Genomic DNA, 20,558 nt, shown 5'->3' with positions numbered 1-20,558 from the left:
CAGCTTGACTTGGACCACACCCACTCCTGAAATGTGGCCCCTTGAAGCTTACCCATGAAAGAATGTGGTCCACTGAAAAAGGCCCCCTACCCCTGCACTAAAAGTTGGGCTTTAGAAGTTGCTTATGTATGATCCCAAAGTGAAATTTTATTTAATAAAATACAATAAAAACAAAGTACATGCTTCTCTTCTTGCCTTTGCTACCTTGGATGCTTAAGCTGAAAGACCTAGGGACGGGTGGGTGAGAAATATGATCCAGTCCACATTTAAAAGGCGAACCCACCTAATTTGCCGTTTCCAAAGCAACCTGCGACCTGAGAAACAGCCCTCCTTCAAAATTCACACTTTTTCGTGTCTATAAAAACTCAGGGTGCATAAAAATGCATATGTTTGAAAAACGTACAAAGATGCGTTATTATTTCATTAAGATTCCAGGGCAGGTTATAACATTAAAACACAATATTAACAATGGTTTAAAACAACTTCTGGTTGCAGATATTGGGGAAAATGTGCATACTGGGCAAATTTACATCTTAAGAATGCGTATCTTGGGAGAAATTTGCTTTGAAGAGTTTTCATGAGGACTTAAAAAAACACACACAACACAGACTGATATAGAAATGTGGAGAATTGAAGACTGAGGAAATGAGACGCCTAGAGGAACCAAAACAGACAGATCTGCCAGTCTCTAGACACACGGGTGACACTTGTTTGTCACCCTTGTGTGCTCTTTCTCGAAGTCATTTCACTCCTGCACTTCCCAACACTTGGGCTCGAAGCCTGAGAGATCTTGACTAGCCAAGATTAAAAAGCAAGAATGCTTCACATATCTCCACGACAAGAGAGTCCTTCTACATTCCACCGAGAGTAAATCCACCGGACTGAAAGTAATGCTGGCGCCAGCCTGAGGGTGAGACTGGTTTTATTTTCTTTTTTTTAGGGGCTCATTCTAAACCTGTAAACTCTGTTTCTGCCTGTCCACTCTACAATCCCAGTGCTGTGTTTCCAACAGAGGACAGTCGGGTGCTGATGCCGAACTCATGAGCTAAACACATGAATGTACTCGTTTTAACCCATTGTTTTCCCTCACCCCATGTCTGGTTTTCACTGTTATACTGGTCCTGTGCATGGAGGTTCACTTCTACTTATCTATCTATCTATCTATCTAGACGATTTCTCTTCCACTTGATTGTCTAAAGACTTTCTCAAAGCAGTTAACAAAATTTGCTGTATCATTCAAAAACATTATCATTCAAAATTATATATTCCTTTTCAACGCATCTGGGTCTTGAAGCTGCTTAAAACAATTGCGCCAAACAACATTTTATAGCCTAAATTAAAACATCAAAGAATAAAATGCCGGAACAGCATTCGTGGTGCAAAGAAGCCTCCTGAAATAAATAACCTGGCAGCTGAAACTCAGCAAAGTTAGTGCCTTCCTGAGTTCTAGTGGGAGGGAGTTCCACAGAGATGGGCCCCCTACATTGAAGACACGTCTCCTCATTGACATGAGGTGTGCTTCTCAACTAGTGGACCACTAGTGCTCCCCGAGATGATCACAGTGATCAGTCTGGGATGTCTGAGGCAAGGTATACATGAAGGCAGTATGGAGCTGGTCCAAAAGGACAAATGGGGCAGGGCCCCACCAAGGCAGTAAGCCCACAGCAAGCCCTGCCTTCTTACAACCAGCCCAGGGGGCGGCAATGCCTGCTGCCTCCCTCCTCACTCGCAGGGAGGAGGACAGACACAATGCTCAATGCACAATCAGCTCTGCCTCTCATGGGCTCTGCCGCCACCTACTGTTGGGCTCCCTGACTTCCATCCCACCAGACCCAATAGGCCCCAGTTCATATGGCAGCCTTATGGTCTAAGGCAGTGTTTCCCAACCTTTTTTGGGCAAAGGCACACTTGTTTCATGAAAAAAATCTTGAGGCACACCACCATTACAGCCCCGTGACGTCAGCGCGCAGCGTCACGCCGGGAGGGACGCACGAAAGTGTAAGTTTCAATTTTTTCCCCTCCCCCTTGCCTTCCTTCTGTGCCAACCGCCAAAAAGCCAAGAAAAAAGCCAAGACTTTAGGGCAGCAGGTCGACACGGAAGAAGCTCCTACCTAAGGACAGGTGCGACGGCCGTGTCCTCTTCTGCCACACTTGGCAGCCCTGCCTCACGGTCGTGACTCCCATCGCCGCCCCCTCATGCGAGTGGACCTGCCCAGAGTGGTGGGCCGGGGGAGGCTCGCTCTCTGTGGGGATGTGGCCCGCACGCGCGGCCCCGCTTCCTCCTGCCCAGGGCTGAGCTCCTTACCCGCGATCTCGGTCTCGCGCACGCGGATCCCACTTATTCTGAAGCTCGCACCACTAGCCGGGGCTCTCACACCGTGCCAGGGCGAGGCGGCGCGGCCCACTGACGTCATCGCGGCTCGCCGCCGCCCTCGACTTCCCTGTTCCCTCCCCTCCCTCGGGTCGCCGTGGTTACCGAGGACTGCAAGCTGCTCGGGCGAGCGTGGGGCATTAAGTGGGAGAAGGAAAATTAAAATTAAAACTCGCCTGAAGGCCGCCTCTCCGGATACAGTGGTGCCTCGCAAGACGAAATTAATTCGTTCCGCAAGTCTCTTCGTCTTGCGAGTTTTTCGTCTTGCGATGCACGGTTTCCCATAGGAATGCATTGAAAATCAATTAATGCGTTCCTAGGGAAACCGCCTTCAGACCAGGTCCGGGGACAGTCTGTCCCCCGACCTCTTCTGAAGGCTGGGGGGGGGCAAGGGCTTTTCTTCCCACCCCCAGCATTTTAAAAAACCCTGGGACAGCGGAGTACTTCTCCGCTGTCCGGGGCAATCTTAAAATGCTGGCGGGCGGCATTTTAAAATCGCCCGGGACAGCGGAGGACTTCTTCGCTGTCCGGCGCGATTTAAAAGCCCCTGGGAAGGCAGGCAGGGGGGACAAAGATTTTCGCCCCCCGCCCGCCTTCAGAAGAGGTCCTGGACCTCTTCTGAAGGTGGGCGGGGGCGAAAGTCTTTGCTCCCCCCTGCCTGCCTTCCCGGGAGAGCGGAGAAAGGCAGCGCATTTATCCGCTGTCCTGTATGGCTTTTGAAGGTCCTTGACCTCTTCTGAAGGCGGGCGGGGGCGAAAGTCTTTGCTCCCCCCTGCCTCCCTTCCCGGGAGAGCAGAGAAAGGCAGCGCGTTTCTCAGCTGTCCCGGACGGCTTTTGAAGGCAGGCTTTTGAAAGCCGTCCGGGACAGCGGAGAAACGCAGCGCGCCATTCCCGTTGTCCCCCGACTTGGCTAGAAGGCTGGCGGGGGGAAGAAGCCTGCTCCTCCCGCCAGCCCCGCAAACTCAGGGGACAGCGGGAGAGGCGCAGCGCGCCATCCCGCTGTCCCCCGACTTGGCTGGAAGGCTGGCGGAGGGGGAAGACTGCCCCTCCCCGTCGCCAGCCCCGCAAACTCGGGGGACAGCGGGAGAGGCGCAGCGCGCCATCCCGCTGTCCCCCGACTTGGCTGGAAGGCTGGCGGGGGGAGAAGCCTGCTCCTCCCTGTCGCCAGCCCCGCAAACTCGGGGGACAGCGGGAGAGGCGCAGCACGCCCTTGCCGCTGTCCCCCGACTTGGCTAGAAGGCTGGCGGGGGGAGAAGCCTGCTCCTCCCCATCGCCAGCCCTGCAAACTCGGGGGACAGCGGGAGAGGCGCAGCGCACCATCCCGCTGTCTCCCGACATGGTTTGGAGGCTGGCGGAGGGCTTCCTCCTCCCCCAGCCCTGCAAGCTCCCAGAGCGATGCCAAAGCTGCGCGCAGCTTCGGCATGGCTCTGGGTCCCGTTCTGGGGGAGGGGGAAGCTCGGGCTTCCCCCGCCCCAGCCCCACGCCTGGCGGTGGGGGAATAATTTTTTCCCCTTTATTTCCCCCCCCCCCCCGCCAATTTTTCCCGCGGCACACCAGGCAACGTCTGGCGGCACACTAGTGTGCCGCGGAACACCGGTTGGGAAACACTGGTCTAAGGCAGAGGTTTTCAACCTTTTCGAGTCCATGGCTCCCTTGACCAACTACATTCTTTCTGTGGCACCCCTGTGGGGCTCAGGAGCCCAGTTATGTCACCCCTTGCCTGCGGAGCTGGCAGCCTCTCACCCTTTTTTGGACACCCTCCCTTGTGGAGTGTTCCCTCAGCCTCCTATCCTCTCCCCTCTCCTTGGGAGTCCTCTGGGCAGCTGCTGCTGCCATCTGAGTAAAGTCCCTGCCCTGCCCCAAAGAGAGGTGCCTCCCAGAGTTATCATTCACCTGCGGAGCTTATAGCCAGGGCTGCTGCATCGAACAGCTGTGCAAGCCTTGGGGAAGCAGAAATGTGAGAGGGCATCAGAGGAGGGAGGGAACAAAAGAGGTTCAGAAGCCAGTGTTGCCCATGTTGCACACTGGTTGAAAACCACTGGTCTAAGGATTACAGTGGTACCTCGGGTTACATACGCTTCAGGTTACAGACCCCGCTAACCCAGAAATAGTACCTCGGGTTAAGAACTTTGCTTCAGGATGAGAACAGAAATCGTGCTCTGGCAGCGCAGCGGCAGCAGGAGGCCCCATTAACTAAAGTGGTGCTTCAGGTTAAGAACAGTTTCAGGTTAAGAACGGACCTCTGGAACGAATTAAGTACTTAACCCAAGGTACCATTGTATTCAGGTCTGCCCTCATTCTTGATCTTCCCTGGTGCTGCTCTTTTGTCTTTTGTGCTGTTTTGAAAGGAAAAAAACCCCTGTATTTAAATTGCATTCCTCTTGTACAAACCCTTTGAAAATAGAAAATATGCATTTTCAGTTCATTCATTGGTAAAAAATGCATTGCACACATTTTTTACGTGAGATGCATATTTTTGTAATGCACCGAAACTGACTTCCAAAAATCCTGAGGGGTGAGTAATCTCCATGGGAATTGCATTCTGACCTACAGGCAATGTAGACACTGATTCTGGCCCCCTGCAAAAAAAAAATTCCTACAAATAGTGGACTGAAGAAATTACTCCCCATTCGTAATTTATAGTAACCTGTTCTGTAAAAACCCAGCAGGTAAGCTGTCTAAAGGTATAAAATTAAGCATATACAGTGATACCTCGGGTTAAGTACTTAATTCGTTCCGGAGGTCCGTTCTTAACCTGAAACTGTTCTTAACCTGAAGCACCACTTTAGCTAATGGGGCCTCCTGCCGCCGGAGCACGATTTCTGTTCTCATCCTGAAGCAAAGTTCTTAACCCGAGGTAATATTTCTGGGTTAGCGGAGTCTATAACCTGAAGCGTATGTAACCTGAAGTGTATGTAACCTGAGGTACCACTGTATCTGCAGATCAAGCTGCTGTTAAAGGTAGAGCAACAGAGGTTGATTGAAAAGTTGGCAACCGTACTCCCAAAGATAACTCTCTCACTTTAAAAAAAAAAAAGATTGAGGAAAATAATTCTCCTACTGCTTGATATCTGACTTACCTAAGTGTTCTGACTGTCTGGAAAGAAATGTGTCTTGGAGCCAATGGGACTGATCAGATTAAATGTCAGGGACAGGATAGCAGGCAAGGCAAACATTTCTCATTGTGGAAGGGTGTCAAAGGACGCACCAGCCAGGAAGTTAGATGATAACTTTGTTATCTCTTAAGCAATGGTAGAAACTCCTGATTCCACCCAATTACGACTAAATTCAGTGCCACCAAGCAACTAGATCAGCAGTGGGGAATGTCAGACTCAAAGTGCAGCCCTTCAGACCTTTCTGACCATAGGACTCACTTCCCTGGGCCCTTTTTTGCACCCCCCCTTTTTTTTGCATCTTTTTTGCACCTGTTTGCCCTTTTTTGCACCTTCCTCAACTGCCTTTTCAACACTGGCTCCGGCCTGGTGGAACACTCTGCCTTATGAGACCAGGGCCCTGCAGGATCTGATTTCTTTCCGCAGGGCCTATAAGACAGAGTTGTTCCGCCTGGCCTTTGGCTTGGAGCCAATTTGATTCCCACCCCCTCTTTCTTTTTCCTTTCTCCTCCTGTGATGAGGCTGCATTTTAATGTTTCAATATTTTAATGTTGTATTTTAATCTTGTTTTTAAGTTGTATTCATTCAACTTGTTTTCATTATTGCTTGTTAGCCGCCCTGAGCCCGGCCTTGGCTGGGGAGGGCAGGGTATAAATAAAAATTATTATTATTATTATTACAAACCCCCAAATCTGAAACCTGTGCCAAAGTTTTGTAGGATTTGGTAGCAACCCCCCCCCCCCGTGCGTTTTGTATGTCCCCCCAAACTGAGTAACTGATATTCAAATTGGGGTCCTAGGTATCCCCCCCAAAAAAACCAAAATTTGGGAGTTCATAGTTAATGAAGCTCTCCCACTATCCCTCTTTCTGGCCTGAGGGGAGGACAGAGAGTGGTGTGTAAATGTGTGTGGAGACAGACTATTTTGCAAAGGTATTTTTGCCTCTAGCCAAAAAGTCTGCCCTCCCCCATCATCATTGCCTTGTGGCCCCCAGAAGCTCACACAGAATAGAATGCGGCCCTAGGGAGGGAAAGGTTCCCCACAATGGGACTGCAGCATAAAAACTATCCACACATCTCACTCCCCCTTTTGTTTGAAGAAACTAAAACAAATCAATACTGATTAGATTTTAGTTCGGGTAATCTGTCAACTTATCTCTAAATGAGGGGTGGGGAACAACCAACATGCAGTCCGGATGCATCTTGCCGATAACATCTTACCTCCTCCACGCCTTGCTCCTCCCGATGAAAAGAATTCATCTGCTAAAAGGCTACTTTCGATCCGAATTGTGACACAGAGGTGGCAGTTTTTCAGGGGAGGGCGTCGCAGCTGGGGAGGGAAGAGTTAAGTTCTTGCAATGTCCAGGGAAGTTATTAGGATTCCACTGTAAGTATCTGTCCTGGTTGGGATCTCAATTATCCCAGGAACTCACTAAATTGCCTTAAATAGACTACTCTCTATCTGCTCCCCGCCACTCCATACTACAATCTGGAGAGAAATTAAATGCACAAAAAAGCCCTGCTGGCTCAGGCGAATGGCCCATATTTTCCAGAATTCTGTTTTCACACTGGAGAATCAAATGCTTGTAAGAAGCATGCAGGCAGGAACCTTTGCACAACAGTAACACTGGCCTTCCTTACAGGTTTGTTGTAAGGTTCAGCATACTATAATGACGATCACTCTGGCACATGTTTGCATCCTGAGAGCTTGATCTGGGACAATGCTGACATCTAGAGGTCGAAGTGGAGAATGCATGCTCTGAAATACAGCCGAGACAATGCGCGAGTCAGTACCCTTGATTTCCACTGAGGCTTACTCCGGCGGAAGCAGGTACAATAGGATTGCAGCCTGGGATAACCCGTAGATATTATTAGAACAACGAAATAATAAATAATTAATCCAACGAATAATAAAACAGACAGTGAAATTAAGTAAATAATGACTGTATTTATACAAACAAATTAAGAAAACATATAACATAGTCCACATGGTAAAGATAAGACGGTGCTGGTGCTGCAGTCTTAGAGGAGGGCGCTCTGTGCATGCTCAGAAACTCAGCTTCTGGGGGGGGGGGGAAGGGGCTGGGCCACTTCAAGAGGGAGGCATCTGCCGGCACAGCCGACTCCATCCAGTCCGCTGACTACGGCGCTCCGAAGCAAGGCAGGGACGCGAAAGGAGGAGCCAGCCAGCAGCCCCCGGCCTGGGTGGGAGGGGACGCGGCGTCGAGGCCTCCGCCCGGGGCTTGAAGAGCGGCAGGGCGGGACGTAGCCGAGACCCGGAGCCGGAGCCTGCTCTGCCTCCTGCCTCTGGGCGCCTCAGCCGGAGTCCGCAGCCGGCTCCTCCCTCCGCGCTTTGTTTCCCTTTCCTTTGAACTCCCGAGGCGCTCCCGGGCTCTCCCCCGCGTTCTTCTCCTTTCACTTTCCCGGGTCCCTCTCACTCGCTCTCGCTCTCTTTCCGCCTTCCCTGCAAAGACAGCCCTCCCCTCCTCACTTTCCTTAACTTTCTCCCTCCGTTGCGCCCCTTCCTTCCTCGCCTCCCACTGCGCGTCCTTCCTTTCTCTTAACTCCTTCCCTTTCCTGCCCTGATTTGCCCTGCTGAGATCCCCCCCCACCGCCCCACTGCGACCCCTTGCCTCTGCGGCCAGGCCAGCCTCTCCTTCCGCCATGCCCCACGGCGCTCTGCAGACGGAGCTGTACCCCTTCGAGAGGGTGACGGTGCTGGTCTCGTGCGCCCTCTCCTTCCTCGGGTCTAGCCTCTTGGTGGGCACCCACGCGCTGTGGCCCGAGCTGCGGACGCGGCCCCGGCAGCTCCTGCTCTACCTCTCCTTGGCCGACCTCCTCTCGGCCGCCTCTTACTTCTACGGGGCCCTGAAGGACTTCGGCTCGTCCACGTGGGAATGCGTGGCCCAGGGCGCCGTGTCCACCTTCTCCAACACCAGCTCCTTCTTCTGGACGATGGCCATTGCCTTGTACCTCTACATCAGCATCGTGCAGGGATCGCCGACGGGGACCAGCCTCCTCTGCTTCTTCCACGTGGTGAGGTTCGTGGTCTTCCCCGTCTCTCCATCTTCCATGTCCTCGGGGACTCCCCTTACGGGCCACTGCAAAACAAAACAAAAAAAGGAAGGAAAACATGGGTTTTCCTGGAAGTTTTGAATTGAGGAAACTTCCTGGGGAATTTCCCCAGGAAACTTTCTGGTGCGAATTAAGGAAGCTTGTTTTAGGGGACCTTCCCCCGGGGTGAAGCAAATAAATTTGGGAGCCAAATGCATGATCTAATCTGGCATAGTTTATCTTCCGTGTATTTAGTAAACTACTCCCCTTGCCTAATAATTGTAATTGCAAACCAATTCATTGATAGGAACAACATTTTTGCAGAAAAATACAGCACAGGGGACTTTCCCACCCCAACACATCGCTGCCCAGTCCTGGTGTCCAAAGGAGAAATATGCAAGCTTCTCTGGGCAGAAACTCGCCTCTTTATGTAGCTCCTGGGGTGTCCCTCCACAGTGTGGTGTAGTGGTTAGAGTGACAGACTTGGACTTTGGGGGAATCATAGAATTGTAGAGTTGGAAGGGGCCCCTTGGATCATCTCATCCAACCCCCTTCAATGCAGGAATTTTTGTAAGGGGATCAAACCTACAAACTTAGCATTGTCAGCACCATGCTCTAACCAGATGAGACCAGGGTTCAAATCCTTGCTCAGCCATGAAGCTCACTGGGCCAGTCGCTCGCTCTCAGGCTGCTTGGCTTCAGCTGGTAGACCTTAAGGTTCTTGCTAAAATAAGAAAAAAGCAGTTTCCACAACCACAAGCCTGTAGTCTGCTCCCCTCTAGCACTCTCCATCGCCCTTCACATACTGAGATGGACCAATGGTTCATTCAGCTCAGTGTTGTTTACACTGACTGGCAGCAGCTCTCCAGGGTTCCAGGCAGAGATTCTCAGCCTTACCTGGAGATGCTGTGGATTGAACCTGGGACCTTACGCTGAGCTAGGATCCATCCCTTCCCCCTACTCTCTTATCTTACCTGCTGATGGAACTTAGATTGTCAGTTCCTTGAAACAGGGTGGGGTGAGAATGCGATCAATAGGTGACCTAACAAGAGAGCTTGGGAGGGATCAGCGAAAGAAACAGCAGCTTTAATTCACTTGCTGGGGCTTCCCTGCCTCCCTCTGTGAGCCGATTTGCCAAGTCGAAGAAAAGCCTTTATTATGCCATGTGAGATGGGCAGTGGTCACATGCCAGCCTCCAAGCTGCGAGGAGTGACCACAGTGACCCTTTGACGCTTAGGCCTGCCAGCTGTTCAGCCTGAAGTCATCTAGTTCAGCAAGGGGGTATTTGTTTAATAGGTTACTTATCTTCTTTTTATTCGCCGCCACCCCCCCGTACGTTTTCAATTAATTTAATGCCAACTTTGTTAACCTGGTACCCTCCAGATGTTTTGGATTATGACGGCCCTGATGGGAGCTGCAGTCTTAAACATCTGGAGGGCGGCAGATTGGTGAAGGCTGGTTTCATCCATTTCAGCAGCCGCCCGCTCACCATAGGCGATGGGATTCCACAGAGGCACAAAAATACAGCAGACAGAGAGCGCTTCCCTGCTCTCTGAGCCCCCAGCGAGCTAGTAAAACATTTTGCGGGCTAGTAATTTTTGTGGGCTTATTTACAAGGCTGCTTTTTTTTGTATAGATCCAGCTTCCCCTTTATTGGGGCGGTGGAGCTGGGACTTCTCAAGGCAGCTTACAATGCAAAACCTTAAAATGAAATAATAAGCAATTAATCGAATAAACAGTGCTGCACTAAAACTGAGCTTAAAACCGCAGCACAGGATATTATCCGAGGAGAGATGCACAAACCATTTCTGTTAGATGAAGAATCACGGAAGCAAGGTGGACTTAGCCTGGTTGCTAGAGCTGCAGTCTCATGCCCATTTACTTGGAGAGAGGATGTAGCTCTGGTGGAGCACCTGCTTTGCATGCAGAAGGTTCCAGGTTCAATCCCCGGCATCTTCAAGTAAGGAGTCAAAAAGGGGACCTTTTTTCAGCCCAAGGGTTGCGCTGCCTTATGCGTGATCTTCTAGGGGGCCCATACAAGTGGTAGGTGGGGTCAGCGGCAAAAGTGGGTGAAGTCACGACTGCGGCTCCTCCCGTTGCACAATACAGTGGTACCTCGGGCTACATACGCTTCAGGTTACACACTCCACTAACCCAGAAATAGTGCTTCAGGTTAAGAACTTTGCTTCAGGATAAGAACAGAAATCGGGCTCCTGCAGCACGGCAGCAGCAGGAGGCCCCATTAGCTAAAGTGGTGCTTCAGGTTAAGAACGGACCTCTGGAACGAATTAAGTACTTAACCTGAGGTACCACTGTACAGGTTTCTTCGCATAGCCCTCTCTCTACTCCTCCTAGCAAGCAAGATGGATTTTCATGATTCTTAGGCTGGATGGATCAAAGGTCTGGCTATGGAAGCATTGTGTGCTCAGTCGTTCTCCCGGATCTCAGGAGGAAAACCTGTTCTGCGCTTGTCCTGGCAAAGATTTGAACTCTGCCCATCCTAGTGCTGACATGCCGTTTGGCATGTTTGTCTCCTCTCTCTCTGTCTCCTTGAGAACTTGGCCATCATGAGCACAGAGCTTGGGTGTGGCTTGAGATTACCTTTGCTTGTCTCCCAGGATAGCTTCTGTTCTCCTAGGTAGGTGAGGCCTGTCAATTGGAGTAAGAAGCTTCTCTTTCCTGTCCAAACCACACGCTTTCACCTGACCTATATCTGGAGGTAGCAGTACACTGGCAGTAAGTTTTTGCAAAGTTCGATAGCATTCTGGGTGGCTCAGATTTTGTCTTTGGGACCGCAGTTCAAAATAGCAAGCTCCACACTCAAGTTTGCCCTCTGCACATGCTTTTTGCGCTTTACGGTCGAGATCCATCAGTAGGAACCTATAACAAGCTTAACAGGTTGTTACACTGGCGTTTGGCCCAGCCAGACTCCATACATACCAATCATTTGAAGCACAATTCCCCACCCAAAGACTTCTGGGAATATGATAGCCTGTGTGGTGTGGTGGTTAGAGTGTCGGATTAGAGCCCAGGAGATGAGGGTTAGAATCCCTACTCCGCCATGAATTAAACTCAGGAATCTGTCATGAGAGCCATTACAATGAGAGCCAGCATGGTGTAGTGATTAGTGTCAGACAAGTACCTGGGAGACACGGGTTCGAATCCCCACTGACATGAAGCTCACTGGGTGATTTTGAGCCAGTCATTGCCTCTCAGCCTTGCCTACCTCGCCAGGTTGTTGTTGGGATTAAAGGAGGGGGTGGAGAACCATGTCCACCACCTTGAGCGCCTTGGAGGAAAAGGTGGGCTATAAAGTCTGGTGTGTCTCTGGGAGGTGCATTGCTCCTGTTGTGGCCGCTGGGTGCTGAGCAGAACAGCAGTCCCAGAACAGTGACTCATGCAGAAACACAACAGGTAGACTCCTTGGAGATGAGGTTTCCTTAATATGGAACATTTGGGGAGGAGGCGAAAGGTGAAAACAGGGTTTTTGGCATGACAAGCTCTTTGGAGGAAAAAAAAAAGGGGGGGGGAATATGAGCCAATGCAATGTAGTGTTGCTGCCCCACTCTTGTATCTGGGGCAGGGGTTGCCTTTGTCTGTTGGAAACTCTCAAAGTGCTTGGGTGCACTTGGGTGTCAGTATTGGAGCTCCTTGCCCATCGATGATGTTTCTCAAGTGCGTAAGAGGCTTTTTTGTTTTGAAACTCTTTAGGACTGGCAGTGAGATTTGGAATGAAAGACTAGACAGGCTGGTCACCTGTAAAGGGACATCAACAAGCAGTCAGCCTCTTAGCTTGTGACTAGGGCATATTTATAGATCACTGGATGGAGAAAGGGGAGGCCTTTCAGAAAGCCAGCTGATTCTTAGGCAGCCAGGCACAACTTATATTCATTATTTATTTGCATAGTCATGACCCACACTTTCATAACATATGCCAAAGGTGGCTTATGTGACTGAAATGCTTTTATCTGTGTATTAATTCGTGTAAGCGACTTTGAGTCCCAAGTCGGGGGGGGGGGAGGCAGGATATAATAAATACACTGCTTGCTTGTAAAAATACAAAAAAATAGAATCATCACCAAGAAAAATTAAGAACAATAGTTTAAGACTTTTGAAAAGTTAACTCGCATCAACTTTCTAAACATCTAGGTAGGCTTTAGCAGGTGCTGAAAACAGTACATTGATGGTGCCTGCCTGATACCAATAATATAATAAAATCAGTCAGTATCTGTAAAATGTAAATTTAAAAACATGGATAAGACTGCAATTGGTCAAAGAGAAAAACTCATACTGTAAACACCTGTCTAAAAAGTAGAGTTTTACAAAGTCATCCCAAGAGAAGGCAGGGGTGGTTGCTGCCAAACCTCAAGCAGCAGGGAGTTCCACAGGGCAGGGCCTGCCACATGAAAGACTCAGTCCCTGGAGAAGTTCAACCTAATCTCACAGGTGTGTAAGGAACCACCAGAAATGCCCCTTCAGAGGACATACCAGTGATCAAGGTGGAGTATAAGGGATCAGGGGGTCCTTAAGTTACTTTGGAGGCAAGGCATTTAAGGCTTTCTGAATTGACGCAACAGCCTTAATCTTGATAGCAAATCAGGAGTGTTTGAGCATCTTGGGAACATTGAGTGGAAAGTGATAGTATTATCCACCTAGGTTGTTTGTCTGGGAATTGGCCACCTCACAGTCACTTGATTTGGCTGCTGGGACGTGGGTGGTGCTGTGGGTTAAACCACAGAGCCTAGGACTTGCCGATCAGAAGATCGGCGGTTCGAATCCCTGCGACGGGGTGAGCTCCCGTTGCTCAGTCCCTGCTCCTGCCAACCTAGCAGTTCAAAAGCACGTCAAAGTGCAAGTAGATAAATAGGTACCACTCCGGCGGGAAGGTAAACGGCGTTTCCGTGCGCTGCTCTGGTTCGCCAGAAGCGGCTTAGTCATGCTGGCCACATGACCCGGAAGCTGTACGCCGGCTCCCTCGGCCAATAAAGAGAGATGAGCGCCGCAACCCCAGAGTCGGCCACGACTGGACCTAATGGTCAGGGGTCCCTTTACCTTTACCTAGCATGCATTACAGATGTAAACCAGTCTTGCAATCTGTTTAACAGTTTTGATGTCAGACCAAGGTGTGGTAGGAACTGCAGGTTACAAACAAAGGAAGCTGAAACCCCAGAGAGCTGTTGCCAGTCAGTATCAACAATACTGAGCTAACTTAGTGGCTGGGGCAACCCATTCAGATGGGCAGAGTTGTTATGGCTATGGTTAGTCTAGTATACGGCAGATTCTATGTCTTAAGAAAAAGGCTGCAGCTTGGTGTTAGAGCATCTGCTTTGCATGCAGAAGGTCCCAGGTTCCATTGCCAGCATCTCCAATGAAACCCTGGAGTGTTGCTGCCAGTCAGTGCAGACAATGCTGAGCCAGATAGACCAGTGGTACAACTTAGTATAAGGCAGCTTCCTCCGACTTAAGGGAAGGGCTTTAGCTCAGTGGTAGAGCAGCTGCCTTGCATGCAGAAGGTTCTGGGTTTGGTTCCAGGCAGGGCTGGGAGATACCCCTGTGCTGCTGCTAGTCAGTGTAGACACTACTGAGCTAGATGGAACCTAAACGTGCAGCGTTAGCCAACAGATTTAGAATAGACCACACACACACTTCTTTCCCATGCTTTGGGATCAAATGCCTTCTCATCAGTTGGTCAGTCACATCTTGGGTCGTCTTGCTGAAGTCAATGTTTGCGTCTCGCTAAGGTTGCAGCATAACGCCTTTGCACAATTGAGCAAACAGGCTTGTCCTCTCATAAACTCTGTTCTAGTTCTGGGATGGGAGGGCAGAATATCCGGATGATAAGGAAAGGGGAGGCAGGAAATTAAGAGGCGATTTCCTTAACCCTTGAGAGTGATTTCTGGAGGTGCAGGCGCTAAGGATTGTGTCTGCTTAGAGCACCACCTGGAATGGGTATCTCCACCGCCCAGACTGGTTCCCTGAGATCTTCTGCAGGCAGCTCAGGTTGTGGCTTGTCATCTCTAAAGATTTGGAGGGTGAAGGCCGTGGCACCTGGTGCTCCCTGAGAGTGGTAGGGCAGAGGACAAGGGTGCCTGTTGGACAGGGGAGTCTTCCCACTTGCTTTCTTTGCAATGAGGAGAAATTGATTTGAATATGAACCTTCCTAATTCGGGCTCCATGGATTGCTGTGCAAATGGACACGTGGCTATCCTTCAAAATCGAGTCACTATCCATGAATTTTTCGACACAGTTCCTGAACTGGAACCAAAACATGCCTAACTATTCCCCCTCTCTGCCTGCAGCTGGGGAGTGCCGCTCGTCATCACCGTGTTGGCCGTGATTCTGAAGAAGATCGGTTACGACGCCTCCGATGTCTCTGTGGGCTGGTGCTGGATCGACATTGAGGCGGAGGATCGGATCCTGTGGATGCTCCTCGCAGGGAAGCTGTGGGAGATCCTGGCCTACGTGACTCTTCCGGTCTTCTATATCCTCATAAAGAAGCACATCAACCGAGCGGTAGGTATTTCTTTTTTTTCCAGGTAGGGGAAGACTAATTGTCTAGGGTGAGCATGAATTTCCTCTTGGATTCAGGGATGCAAGTGGCCATTTGGGGCCCAAGGGCTGTGCTTTCTTGTCATCATCATTGCCACATCCAGCAGGGATGTTGACACAAAATTGGAGACCTCAGGGGCACCGTGTGGGGAGTCAGGGATGGGTCAGGGCTTGGAACTGATTGCAGGAGGAGCTTTGCGCCTGGGACTGGACTAGAACTCCCAGAGCAACATCCCAGACCAACAGGGCCTATAGGTCCAGAATCTGGACCCCTCACATTCTCCTGAAAAGCCAGGTGCCTCCCAACATTCATTTCATTTCGTTTATTAGGCTTATAGGGGAGCAGAACTGAAGCACATGACTTCACCTGTAGATGCAGTCTTTTCCGCTGCGTGGTGTCATCACAGTCCCCAAACCTATGAAAATAGTTTTGCAGTTAGAATGCCCATGTTGTTATGCTCAGTTTGCAATAAGTGTCTGTCCCCTGTTGGTGGGTGTGTTTTGTTTCTTTCTTTCTGGCTTTTCCTGGTGGTGGAGAGTAATTTTCTGGCAACAGAAATAACTCCAGATTCTTATGCCATTCCATCTTCCTCTGCAGGGGGCCGGACAGCTGCCCTAGTCGTCTGGCTAAAAACAAGTCACGATTTGTGTGTTGGAACAGGTGTTGGCAGCAGGACGGTCCTGTAACCGGATCTGACCCAGGCTGCCGCATTCCACGCTGGACGTTCCAAGCCAGCATCTTTCCCTTTGCTTATCTGTATTTGAGCACGAATGACGCCACCTTAGATATTCCTGAGCCACCTCCAAAGCTGCTGGGGGTGTGTGTTCCCCACTAAGTCCTACTCAGATCTGACCCATTGACATTAAGGGACCTAAGAGAGCCAGGGGGGTGTAGTGGTTAGAGAGTTTGGCTAGGACCTGGGAGAGCAGGGTTTGAATCCCCATTCGGCCACAAAGCTCACTGGGTGACCCTGGGCCAGTCACTGCCTCTCAGCCGAACCTATCTTGCTGGGTTGTTGTGAGAATGAAATGGGGAGAACCATGTATGCTGCTTGAGCTCCTTGGACGAAAGGAGGGAGACAGCACAAGGAAGGAAGGAAGGAAGGAAGGAAGGAAGGAAGGAAGGAAGGAAGGAAGGAAGGAGACGTTTGGTGGGTCAGTAAGCAGGTCTCTAGCTGGCGCTATACATAGGTGCAAGAGTGTCCCTCGTTCAGAGTTTTACCTCTTCCACTAACTCCAGTCAAGCAATCAGTCAATCAGTTATAGCAACCCTTAAGCAGGCCACAGTTTCTCTTTTTTTTTTATAGAATATTTATTAAAGTTTTCCATTTTATACAAACAAAAAGAAAAAATGTAAAAATAAAAAAAAATAAAAAACACATACATTTCACAACTTATTTTCAATAACATATTTCCCTGACTTCCTCATACCTCCCCTTCTTGTTTTCTAGTTCAAATTATTTGTCCAGCAAATCCTTATCTCCTAGCATTACAGCTAACTAACACCTTATTTTCTATTCAACATAAAGCGAGATGAGCGCTGCTCTGGTTTGCCAGAAGCGGTTTAGTCATGCTGGCCACATGACCCGGAAGCTGTACGCCGGCTCCCTTGGCCAATAAAGTGAGATGAGCGCCGCAACCCCAGAGTCGGCCACGACTGGACCTAACGGTCGGGGGTCCCTTTACCTTTACTTACGCGCTCTTCTTGCACGCCCCTCTCTCTATCCAAGCGAACAAGAGGCACGACCAGAGTTCAACAGCACATCCCTGAATCGGGGTTGGTGAGGTGTGGTGAGGGCTTGGCAGGGAGACTCGGGGGGCCGCAGTAAGCCTCTGGACTTTGAGGTTCCCCACCCTTGAGACAGATGCTAAGTTGATCCTGCCCCCACCCACGCTTTCCCCTCGCTCCTCATGGTGGTCTTCCCTTTCCCAAAGCATGCTGCGCTGTCAGAGTATCGCCCTATCCTGTCGAGGACTCCGGCTTTACAACTGAGGACTTCCGTAGCGGATAAGAAGCTGATCCTGATCCCAGTGATATTCATTTTTCTCCGAATCTGGAGCACCATCCGATTCGTCTTGACACTATGCAGCTCCCCTGCAGTTCAGAACCCGCTGCTGGTGGTACTTCACGTGAGTAACTTAGCTCTAAGGCAGGTGGGAGGTCCTGGAATCTGGTCACTTCATCCTAGAGGTTCCCAAAAGGTCTATCAGGCAGACTTTCACTTATTTATTTTTATTGTGACATTAAAACTTTTCTTCCAAGGACCTCAAGGCAATGTTTGCGGTTCTTCCCCTGCAGTGCCTAATTCTATCCTCACAACAACCCTGTGAGGTGGGTCGGGCTGAGAGGTTATTTAGTAGCCAAAGGGCTCCTGTTCAGTTTCAGGGCTGAGTGAGAATCATCATCATCATCATCATATTTATACCTCACCCATTTGGCTGGGTTTCCCTAGCCGCTCTGGGCAGCTCCCCACAGAATATTAAAAATATTAAAAATGTGATAAAACATCAAACATTAAAAACTTCCCTAAACAGGTCTGCCTTCAGGTGTCTTCTAAAATTCAGATAGTTGTTTATTTCCTTGACATCTGAAGGGAGGGCGTTCTACAGGGTAGGTGCCACCACCGAGAAGGTCCTTTGCCTGGTTCCCTGTAGCTTCACTTCTCGCAGTGAGGGAACTGCTAGAAGGCCCTCGGCGCTTCACCATCTACCTGTTGGCCACGCCTGGTGTAAACCATTTTGAGGTTGTATTTTTACAGTCAAGCTTTAACAAGGTTTTAATAACAAAAACTCATTTTACACTAAATATATCAACAAGCATGACCCAACCCATCTCCCAGGGTTACTGAGAGAGCTAGGTGCTGCTCATTATATACTATACCCAATTGCTGACACAGCTTAATTAACGCAACTTAGCAGCACCTGCTATGCTGTTTCATAGCTGTAAAACTGGGTCTTGATATTTGCTCTGGCCCTTAAAGACATACACATCTTGTGAAACAATAATGATCCTTCACATTTAAAGAGACCATTCAACATTTTGAGGTTGTATTTTTACAGGCAAGCGGTGTATACAATTTATGAAATGAAGGCTGAGCTTTTTCATGAGCCGCCCGCTTCTCTCCTTCCCCAGGGCATCGGTAACACATTCCAAGGTGGCGCCAACTGCATTATGTTCGTCCTTTGCACACGGGTCGTCCGGAACAAGCTTCTTTCCTCCCTGTGCTGCTGGAGATCTAGTAGCCCAGAGCATTCCCTGGCGAGCCCAGAGAGCCGCTCCCAGGGCCCTGATTCGGCCACCAAGGACTGGGGGGATGCGCAAGAAGGCGACCGAGCGAGAGCAGAATTCTCCTGAGCCTCAAAGGAACGCCCCTGTTTCAATGGAAGACGGGGCCTTGCTCGGTCAGGATTTTATCTGTGAGTGTTTTCAGCTTTTGAGGGCTTCTGGCAAAGATTTGGGGCTGCCCCCAACTCGAAGCGGACCCACTGAAATGAATGTACCTCAGTTAGCCGTGCTCATTTGTGGCAATGAGTCTACTCTTGAGTCAAACCTACAACCCTTGGCCAGGTATTTCACAGCCAAAATAAGGAATCAAGGCTGCCTCCACGCTGGGAGTTTACTGTGGACTAGCCGCGCTTCGTTCACTCACATTTTGTGCAGCGTCTGCACAGTGTCGTGAACAAAACGTATCCTGTTTCCCTTGTTCACCCCCCCCCCCAACCTGCAACAGAAACCCGACTTTTAAAAAATGCAGCGGAATTTCCCCTGATGCAGAATGCAGATGGCTCTGCTATTCTGGCCAATTACATTGCTGGAGCCGTTTTCGAGGTTGTGCCCTCTAGCCACTTCCTTCTCTATGGTCTGCCGCTCCTCCTTAGGAATTGATCCCTAGCATCTCCAGGGTGGCTGAGAATGTCCCCTGCCTGAAGGCTCTGTAGAAGGTGTCTTCCTTCCTATGCCCCTCAGGGGAGGTGGAAATGGAAGGGATGTTTCTGAGCCATAGCTGTCAACCGTCCCTTATTTGGCGGGAAACTCCCTTATCCCAGCGCTGTGTCCCGCTACTGTCCCGTATTGATGATGTCCCTTAAATTTCCCGGGTTTCAAAGGAAGCAACTCCTCTCCCTCCCTTCCTACCGGCCAGGGAGGAGGGAGGCTCCAACTGTGTTGCTTGGCTATGTTGCTCACCCAATAAGGAGTCTAAGAACGACTGGGGGGTGGAGCTTGTATGCCTTGTGCCGATCAAATTGGCCGTGCTGCCTGGGGACTCGCCTTTGCTCAGCGCTTCCCAGCGGAAAGGTGACGGTGGTTTTCCTTGTTGCATCCCCTTTGCCGGGTTGCTGCGCCGTGGGAACCACCGCTTGAGGCTTCGTTTGGCTGCTGGCTGGGCATTCTGCCTTTGGCTCGGAGGGGCTCAGAAGTTGAACATACCTGTGCTTGGAAAATCCCTTATTTGGGCTGCTGATCCCTTATTTTCGAGGCTGCTGGTCCCTTATTTTCAAATCTGTAAGTTGACAGCTATGTTCTGAGCACAACTAGCTGCTCTCTCACTGACTCTTTCGTTTGTTTTGCTTTCTGGGCAGGTAACAGAAATGCCTCCAAGTGCCTACAGAGGGAGCTACTTGCCTGAGAAAAAAGTAGCCAAAGTTTTCACGGGTCTGCGGTGAGGGGGCTCTCATGATGAACGTGCCCCTTTCTGGAATCCAGTTCCTCAGCTGACTTTTCACTTCTCTCCCTCTCTTTTTTTATTGTGAGGGTGTTGCAAAGATACTTCCCAGCTTCCACTTTTAATTCTCCTCCTCTAAGGCTTGTTTTAGTGCTGTAGTTTTCTTTTAAGAGACTTGGGGAATTCTCAAAGCTTTAGCAAGGGCTTCTTTTCAGGATCAGGCAGGGAGGAAGGCGAGGGAGAAAGCCTTGTAAGGGATTTGACTGTTGCGAATTCACCCCAAAGAGGGGAAGTGCTCCAGATTTTAGGTTTTGCATGATTGGTTGACTTACAGCGGCTGGTGCGTCCCAAGCACCCTCCAGGTGTTTCCGACTGACTACAACTCTCATCGGCCCAAACCAGCATGCCAGAACATTGGGTCTCCACGCGGAGAGGTGGGTTTTTCTTTCAGAGTGTGCTCGCTTCAGAAATTTCCTACAGGACGAAAGAAGAGAGGAAGAGTCTGCGATTCGCTGTGGAGCTTTCCTGTGCAAATAGATATAACCTATGAGACTCCCTGGACTTGTATCTTTCCAGAGGACTGTGGACTGAACACTGTTTAAAAAGATCATGTTTCCTGTTGGAATTGTCATAATTATGCACTGGAGTTTTGTGTGTGGTTTTTTTTAATTATTATTATTTTTTATAAAACAAGTAGACAAAGACTAACTTTGAGCTGCTACCTTAAGTTTTCTGGTTTTTCTTTCTTTTTTAAAGAAATGAATAAATAAAGTAGATTCCATTTTGGTGAACAACCTTTAAGAACTACG

General features: G+C 49.8%; 1 protein-coding gene across 2 annotated transcripts; it reads left to right on the top strand.

Moving 5' to 3' along the window:
• The first annotated feature begins 7,454 nt into the window (after positions 1 to 7,454).
• GPR157 (G protein-coupled receptor 157) lies at positions 7,455 to 20,545 on the top strand. Of its 2 annotated transcripts, XM_028740740.2 has the most exons (5): positions 7,495 to 8,523; positions 14,836 to 15,049; positions 17,021 to 17,215; positions 18,219 to 18,502; positions 19,667 to 20,545. In XM_028740740.2, exons 1-4 carry the CDS (start codon positions 8,147 to 8,149, stop codon positions 18,438 to 18,440), a joined length of 1,008 nt encoding a protein of 335 aa, XP_028596573.2. In that variant the 5' UTR covers positions 7,495 to 8,146; the 3' UTR covers positions 18,441 to 18,502; positions 19,667 to 20,545. The 2 variants fall into 2 exon arrangements, with proteins under 2 accessions (XP_028596574.2, XP_028596573.2); XM_028740741.2 differs by lacking the exon at positions 17,021 to 17,215 and having other exon boundaries at positions 7,455 to 8,523.
• Positions 20,546 to 20,558: the final 13 nt, after the last annotated feature.

The sequence above is a fragment of the Podarcis muralis genome, chromosome 7 (assembly GCF_964188315.1).
Source record: "Podarcis muralis chromosome 7, rPodMur119.hap1.1, whole genome shotgun sequence".
NCBI lineage: Eukaryota > Metazoa > Chordata > Lepidosauria > Squamata > Lacertidae > Podarcis > Podarcis muralis.
The sequence above is the reverse complement of the archived record's forward strand: the minus strand, read 5'-3'. Positions and strand labels throughout refer to the sequence as shown.

Coding starts and splice junctions, on each gene's coding strand:
- GPR157 (XM_028740740.2), top strand. CDS start 8,147: ATGCCCCACGGCGCTCTGCAGACGGAGCTGTACCCCTTCGAGAGGGTG. Junction 8,524..14,835: donor TGCTTCTTCCACGTGGTGAG/GTTCGTGGTCTT, acceptor CTCTGCCTGCAG/CTGGGGAGTGCCGCTCGTCA. Junction 17,216..18,218: donor CGCTGCTGGTGGTACTTCAC/GTGAGTAACTTA, acceptor CTCCTTCCCCAG/GGCATCGGTAACACATTCCA.